The sequence below is a fragment of the Formica exsecta genome, unplaced genomic scaffold, assembly GCF_003651465.1.
Source record: "Formica exsecta isolate Colony F162 unplaced genomic scaffold, ASM365146v1 scaffold568, whole genome shotgun sequence".
Lineage (NCBI taxonomy): Eukaryota > Metazoa > Arthropoda > Insecta > Hymenoptera > Formicidae > Formica > Formica exsecta.
In genome coordinates this window covers 41907-50221 of record NW_021852933.1, presented here as the reverse complement: position 1 = coordinate 50221, position 8315 = coordinate 41907, and the positions used below count along the sequence as shown (strand labels likewise).

At 35.0% G+C, this 8315-nt stretch overlaps 2 protein-coding genes across 2 annotated transcripts in view; one reads left to right on the top strand and one right to left on the bottom strand.

Moving 5' to 3' along the window:
* Nucleotides 1–3060: 3060 nt before the first annotated feature.
* LOC115242116 (calcium uniporter protein, mitochondrial) overlaps nucleotides 3061–8315 on the top strand; it is a 41822-nt gene continuing 36567 nt past the window's right edge. Inside the window, exon 1 of the mRNA XM_029818187.1 lies at nucleotides 3061–3193. Within this exon, the coding sequence (XP_029674047.1) occupies nucleotides 3100–3193 (94 nt within the window). The 5' untranslated portion in view covers nucleotides 3061–3099. The remainder of the gene's footprint in view (nucleotides 3194–8315) is intronic.
* On the bottom strand, nucleotides 4137–8309 carry LOC115242115 (protein javelin). Its single transcript, XM_029818186.1, has 3 exons — nucleotides 7887–8309; nucleotides 6682–7670; nucleotides 4137–6253 (listed from the first exon to the last, which is right to left on the bottom strand). Exons 1-3 carry the CDS (start codon nucleotides 8097–8099, stop codon nucleotides 5245–5247), a joined length of 2211 nt encoding a protein of 736 aa, XP_029674046.1. The 5' UTR covers nucleotides 8100–8309; the 3' UTR covers nucleotides 4137–5244.

The window sequence follows — 8315 nt, the reverse complement described above, 5'->3', positions numbered from 1 at the left end:
TAGATACATCTGATCTGATTATTAATAATGCATGAGACAAGAAAAGTTGCTATGAATATGTATGAATCGTAGTAATATCGAGTGTATTCCGACGGACATGATTTTCAGAAAATTGAATGTTCTAACAGGAGAGAAATCCGTACAGTGCATATACATATGAGATTCAGCCTTTGGAGGTAGCCAATTAAGAAGTTATCACCAGACTGACTAATATTGAGCTAAAGTTTATTAAGTATGATATACGCATATCTCATTAAATGTAGTATAAGATATTGTTTGATCCAGAAAATATAAAATAATCCACATACGTTACTATTTATAACAATAATTTGTTTAATAATTTGTGCGAAAATTATTTCTTTATATAATTTCCTATTTTATCCATATAATAGACTTTCACTGACATAAGCATATATATTTAAAAAATTGCATTGTACAAATTTCTCTTTCTTTTTGTCACATATACATAAATTATGTATTTTTGAATAAAGGCTATATGCATATATGGTAAGTTTTCTTTAAATAATGGATGAAAAACCTTAACAACAAATTGTGTTTCCATACAAATCTTCCGGATATTTTAGCTTTGGCTGATGATCAAACTAGAGACAATTACTTTTAAACATACTGTACGCGCGTGTTGAATGCTCATATAACTACTCATATAATTGAAAATACCACTTAAATTAAGAGCATATGGTTAATTAGCGTCACGGAATGTCACATTTTATGAAGATTATAGACATAATCAACTTAATTTTTAGAAATCAGATATCACGTACAGACTTTCAGAATTAATGAAAAATGGCAAAGCGTTGTTCCTTAAGAAATTCGTAGAAATTTATTCATGTTTTGTTTTTAGTTTTGACTATAGTTTTTCATTCATCGTCAAGTAGGGTAACTGTTTTTTTTTTTTTTATAAAGCAATCCATAAACCATTGTTACAAGGACATTTTACTGACAATCAAAAAAGATACTTTAACACTATTAAACAATTAATGATAGCGTATCTCCTGGTGTGATTTTCATTAATAATGCAACACATAATAAAGTATATTGATTGAATTTTCAATTCGCATTATAGACATTACATGCGTATTCTATTTAAAGGCAATCTATTTAAAAATTTATGCCATTCGATAATGCATAAGTAATGACTGCGGTTGAGATGCACGATGGACGCTGCACAATGTGATAGATATCATCAATATAGATCCAGGTGTATAGATCAGATGCATCTGTGTTTCATAGCTTTTGCTGCACGATGCAAATATCATTCCAGCGAATGCCGCAGTGGAATCGATGGCGACAGTTCGCAGGGACCGTCGAAGTAAACGCATCAGAAAAGTAAGAGGAGACATAGGAATAAAAAAAAACTAGGACACCAGTACAAACACCTGACGAAACAGATACGAGAATCTTAAGGATTGAAAGCTTTCGAAGTTAAAGAGACGGATTATAGATGGGTATAGTTTTCAGAATTTTCTCGCGTTAATTTTTTAAAGTCTTCTTGGTCACTTTTTCAAAAATTCACCTGCATCAACGACTTTAATTCCACGCACGTAGGATTACAGGGCATTACAGTCCGCTCACGATTCGCGCAAAAGAAAAGTTATTTAACGAAGCCAGCAAAATAACATGTTGAAAGGAATCGTTATATATCGAGCTATATATTTTATATATATTAGCTCTCTATAAGGTATCGATCTCATCATTGAAAAAATTAGCAGGGATCAAAAGAAAACAAAGCAAATTAAGGTTTTTTTAATTATTTGGTATATACCCCTGTTATATATATTTCATGATATCTATTATATATTTGTTATCTTTATTTATTTGTTACCTTTCTTCGTTATTTTCGGAATTAATGATAAACACATACACACACTCCGAAGGCAGTTCCCTACTTTGCGATAAAGTTTAAAAAAGAAATGCGCTTTGATTTGCACCCCGGAGTGAATTCCTATGTATTATTTAGCTCTTTCTCGCGCTTTCTCTTGAAATCAACTTTTTTTACACATTTGCTTTTATCTAAAAAAAAAAACAATCTGTCTCTCTCTCTCTCTCTCTCTCTCTCTCTCTCTTGAAACACCGATGCAGCGCTATCGAAATAGAATACATTCCCCCGAGAATTTGAATCTACTTTGTTTTATCTGATTCCGTTAAATCTGGTAACGGAAACATTTGTGCACGCAACACATGTGCTGTTTATACAATCAAATTTAAAATCCGATCTTTACAAAAAAAGGTGAAAAAAAGTATTTACATTAAACGCAAAGTTGGTATCGTTGTTATGTAATGTCGAGAGTTTGCAACATTTTTCTACAATATTATGATTACAGTTTTACATTAAATCTCTTTGCGAATTTTGCACAAGATTTCCATCACTCAATATTGCATTTCCGTGTTCTGAAGTAAATACTATGCGTGCTTTCCGAACAGAGATATTTCAGCTGACATGTTTTCGAATATTTATATGCAAAACATAAAATAATGCATCATAAACTGAACGAAAAATTTGTTTTCAGAGATTTTTTCCCAAAACAAAGAAAAAAAAATACATCAGCGAACGATCAAAATTTTTAATATACATATATAATATGATTTTATATTATATTATACATATTTGATGACGAATTATTTTTGCGATATATTAAAAAAAAGTAAGACGTCTCCCTAATATATCTTAAATGCATGTATATTTCTTTTACTGAATATAATTAACAACTCTTCCGAGAGAGTCAACAAACATTACTCGATGAATATTTTAATCAGATTAAAGAAAACCATTGGCCTTGTTAATGTATATTTTTATATTTATATTTATCTATAAATTATTATTATGTTTTATCGGATAATCGATGAACTATTGTTAAGCCATTGAGAGACCGTGAAATGACGGTAAACTTGCATGATTACAGGCTTCGTTAAACGGAATAATTGAAAACCACGATCAACCCGTATATTTTCACATATATAACGATTTTTTATTGAACTTTAATAATATGTTTTCTGTGCACTCGTTTCTCTTTCTCATATTTATATTCCTGGAAATCCCTATCGGCCAGTTCTTATTCGCCGAGGTTAAATCCGCTTCTGATGAAGGAACTAAAAGAGCCTAACGCTACGGAAAAGCAAGTGAAGAGAACTGCGAGAGCTACGTCAACGGAAAAGATAGATAATGAAAGTTCCGGTAAGTTATATCCTGTCTTAAAAAAAAAAGTAAACAAGCGGAGTATATTTTATAATAGGGTATAATAATATAAAATAATTTCTCTCTATATTGCTATGTATATAGCATTCATACGAAACTACAGAATTGTAACATGTTTAACGTAAAAATGGAAACTTTAAAATTTATCGTTATAACAAAAACTAGAAGAATCTATTTCTCGAAAATTTTTGAAGGAAAAATTGAAATTATACACTTACTAGAATTTAATTAATCGATATTATTTACTGCAATTTTTTAATTTTTGATGTGTGTGAAATTGCTCCGAAATTAATTTGCATAACATGTGATTTCATGGTTGCAAATAAACATATGCAGATTTCAAAGTTTTTGATGTCACTAGGACATTTCATGCATCAATTTTTGCGGTGCGATATGCAAATAATGTTTCTCATCATATTATGTATATAACTAAAACATTAAATCGTTATATTCCGTGTTATCGAACGTAAAAGCTAAAAGGAATATATGTGGCACGTATATTATATTATTTTAAGAGCACTTGCACGAAACTTTTGCGATTTTCTTCGCTCCGCGACATAAGGGGATATCAAATAGAAATTGAGTTCTTTGAGACACAGACATGAAACAGTTTCGTAATGATCTACTCTAAGTCCGACGAAAGAGCTCTATTTAGGAGAAGAAATCGCTTTTCCGTATATGTCACATTGTACAAAGCTTGCAGTATACATTTTATAGCACTGCCTGGTCTGCAGTGGCTGTAAGGCTTAATTCACACTGAAAGCTTTGACGACTCTTGCATTTATGACTATATTAGTATTGTAAAATAGATCAATAATTGCGCTAGATATAATGAACAAACTAGACCGCTAATATAAATATTGCTTTTAGATTATTACAAGATGCTCGTTTATATACATATTAAAATAGTAGATTTTGTTGATTTTCCCTTTTTAGAAATTTTTTATTTTTATCATTATTATTATTTTGTTAATATGAATAATAAAATATTGTTCTGGCTATATGTATATATTTGTAGGTTATTAGATTTTTATTTGCAATATTATTCGATGCAAATCGCTATAAATCCACCTTAAAATATTTGGTTGCATGATGGGTTTTGCTTGCCAAAATTTCCCTTAAAATTTACGATGGTTGCATCTTCAAACGAATTGATAAATCAACACCGCTATTCCAAAAATATATATAGCCAAAAATAATGACGCGTCTCGTGCACTTTCAAAATGTCATTTAATGCGGAACTTGCGTTTTAAAATATGTGCCATGTATTCGAGCCAGTTTTCGTGACTATGTCATTCATTCTATTTCAAGCTATGCGTGATAGTTTGAATATAGATTGGAGATAAAACATTTGGTGTAATTACAATATTATTTTTACACAACCTTGCAACCTTCACTGTACAACAATATAAAATATCGAAAAATTTAATTTTTCATCGATATTTGAAAAAAATAGAATATTTAATACTTATATAATCTTTTGGAATTTACAAACATAGACGGTAAATAATACATAATAAATAAAATTACACACATATTACATACATTATTTATTACATAGTATTACGCTCAAACGTTGATCGTTCGTCTATGCTTTGTATACTACATACGATATTACATTGAAACTATATATACGCTATAATTTCATCTTTAACTTTCGCTATGTATACTGCTATAAAATATGACTCGTGTGGACTTATCCACCTGCAATAATAGATCAATTGATCAACTTGAATAATAAATTATATTGACTTTTAACGTTCTTTTGCGGCATTTTTATTATTTGCTGCCAGAAACATTTGTTTTAATTTTAACATATGTTTTTCAACAATGTTTATTCTTATATCGGAAATAATTTTTTCATAAACTATATATCATTTTTACGAAAGAGACGATTATTTTCATTAATACCATGAAATTTTACTTAATTTCATTAAGAATAATAATCGCGTTATCTCCTTTGGCAATCCTCGTTTATCCTCGTAATCGCGCATCAAAAAAATAAATATATCATACCAGAAACTTCTCATTCAGGATTCTTGCACATATTGATCTTGGCCATCGATCCCATTAAGACTATCCTCGAGCACCTCAAATTCCTCGAACTCCATTTTACCGAAGTCATTTCCGACTCTCCAGCTCGTGTTCGCTTCCCACCTCGTTAACGCGCTCGGCATAAATTTACTCGGATAATTGGATCTCAAGTCGTCTAGATCGCCTAGCTTAAAGTCAGCTTTGAAAATCCTCCTCGTCTCCTTGGAATCTTCTTTTTTCGGCTCCAGACCGATCACCACCGGTGGTTCTCGCTTCATTTGTTCGATTTGCTCGATATCCTCATCTCTCTGCTCTTCATTTTCTTGCCTGCTATCGATTGTCGTGATTTCGATGCTAGGTGTCTCCGCGATGGTGCATTGTCTGAGATTAGCACCTCTATCGCAATTGCGGTGCAACTCCTCAACGAGTCTGCCGGTCAGCTCTAGTCTACTATCGCAGGAGTTGCTCTTCACCAACTTAAACTTGACGTAATCATTTGATTTATCGATCCGCTTGAATCCATTGCCGATCAATGGCGATATGAACGGTCCATTGTGCATGTTCACAACTTTCCCGCCATAGTAAGTTACCGAAGTGCCACATTCGCGGATTTTTTTCAGTACGTCTTGCGACACGTAATGCCCCGGACCACTCTCGTCCGCGTCATCATCGTTACAATTCACATCGTCATCGTCAGATGATATACAGTGAGCGCCACTCCCGGGGTCGGTGTCGGGGTAATCGCTGGATACGCCTGAACTCACACTCCCGGTATCCCAGTTTTGATGATGATGATGATGATGATAACGGCCGACTTTATTCTTAGAACAGTTTGAACCACTTGGCGACGAGTTCCTGCTTCGAGCTTCGAAACTTTGCGCGAGAATTCGCGTTTTTGACTCGCTTCGTGGACTTCCGGGTTCTTCCTTATTAATGACAGAGGTAGTCGATGACGCGGACTTGGTTTCGAAAAGCCTCGTAAGATCTTTCGCCCTACTGGAACATCTGGATTTGAACATAGTACATGGAAATTATGCTATACAACTATTTACAAGTGATCGAAGAATGTGAAAAGAAATTTTGAAAGCTTGGCTTACATCAGAGTTTCAGACTAAATGGCTTACTTTTTATTAATGTCTGTTTAATTAAACTTTAATGGAATTCCGGAAAAATTATTATCTTAGTCGCGAATAATTGAATCGAACAGATGTGAACGTTCTAATATAAACTTCATTACAATTTGCAATTTTATTAAACCAAACGTTATCTCAGGCTGAATTATATCTAGAGTATTATCGCCTCGAATACTTAATTTAATTAGTTTTGATAAAAATAATCTCTAAAATAATCTTAAAATATGTTTATCGAAACACTCGTGTCTGCATCGTAAATAATAAAAGTGTGTTTGCCGATGCCATTCAATATTACACTACCTGGACTCTTCGCGTGCCTTGTCAGACATTTCGTCATATCGACTGTCATCGATGCTAGTCAAATCCTTCATGCTAACGCTCCTTCTATTCTTGCAGTCCTCGGAGAACTCGGCGTCGGATGCGTTCTTCTTTTTCTCGAGAGTGTTTTCGAACATACGTCTCACATTTTTTACTGTATCCGGATCCGGTAGCTCTTCGTCAATTAATTCGCGGTTCACCCGTATAGGATGGTAGAAGAAGTGCTTTCTGATGGATGATTGCCTGGAGCTTTTACCGGTGCCACCGTTTTCGAACTGCTCACCGTTTCTCTCGCAGTTCTCCATCTTTTTCTGAATCGCGCCAGCGATCTTGCACGTGGGTTCCGTTCTGGTCAATGGTGACGACTTTCGTTCCACTGGCTCGGCACGAACCGGCTCAATGATGACGACGTTGTTGTCCATCAATAATTCCTGGAACGAATATTCGCGCAGGTACTGCATCAGTCCTTCGTATGTGACATCACCCCGAGCGGTATTGAACATGTTCTTGCTGAACATATGCGACTTAACGATCTTATAGCGCACGTGATCGAATTCTGGACCATCGTCCTGGCATTCTATCGAGTCTACGCAGCTCCTGGACCTGGTGAGATTAGTATGAGACTTTTTACCATCACCAATTTTCGGCGCGGTTGATAATGAATTATCGACATTTCTGGACAGCCGATCGTCCTCAGCACCGTCATCCATCGATCGTCTACGGGAGTCACTACCGGATTCGGAACCGAGACCGAGATCGGAACTCTCTGATCTCGCCTCGAAGCCCAAACTACCCTTTACAACGCTGCACGCCTTGCCGAGAATATTAGACGTTTCCTTCACGATCCTCTCGAATCTGCCTTCATTCTGCTTATTTCGCGTCGTTTCCTTTTCCGTAGTTTTCCGCTCGAAGAAATTTCTCGCATCTTCCACCGTCGTCGCATTTTCCGGTAACTCCGGTAGCATAGCGTCCTATAAAATTAATTCGTCAATTTAATGCACTTTTGCTCCATTTCCGGAATATCAACTTTTATCAATAATTAAATTTTACGGAAAATGTGAGAGAAGACAAAATCGCAAAATTAAAGTACAATATTAGAAATCGCTTAACGGAAATCGAATACAAATACGAAAATATAGAAGTTAAAGTCGTAGCATGAAAAATGTTTTATCGTGTCTCATACTAACCTTCGCGTTTTTTCCATGAACTTCATTCTCCTTGTTACTCGATTTAATCACAGAGACATCGAGACGCTCGTTCGTCTCCTTCGTAATGCTCTGCGATATTTTATCCTTTGGCATGTCCTCGACGATGGCATCAATCTCCACGACGGAACGCCGATGGCGTCTCTTGGTGACGTCATTATCGACGACTTTGAGTACCTGCGGTCTTCGTGACATCTCGTGATGTTCCTCGTTATCCGAGATCCAAATTGACTTGTAATCCTCTACCTCCTCGACCTTGCGATCCTCCTCGCAAGAAGTCACGAGATCTTCGACATCGGCTTTTCTATGATTCTGGTCAGTCTTGGACGAGGAGAAAAAAACGCGCTGATCCGCGAATTTATTCGCCAAGCTAATCTGCGAGTCTTTTTCGAGACTTTCGTCAGATTTACG

Excerpts from the sequence above, each read along its gene's own strand:
- LOC115242115 (XM_029818186.1), bottom strand. The coding sequence starts at position 8,099 with ATGTCACGAAGACCGCAGGTACTCAAAGTCGTCGATAATGACGTCACC. Across the intron at positions 7,671-7,886 it reads TTCATGGAAAAAACGCGAAG|GACGCTATGCTACCGGAGTT; the intron begins GTTAGTATGAGA and ends TTAATTTTATAG. Across the intron at positions 6,254-6,681 it reads AAGGCACGCGAAGAGTCCAG|ATGTTCCAGTAGGGCGAAAG; the intron begins GTAGTGTAATAT and ends GTTCAAATCCAG.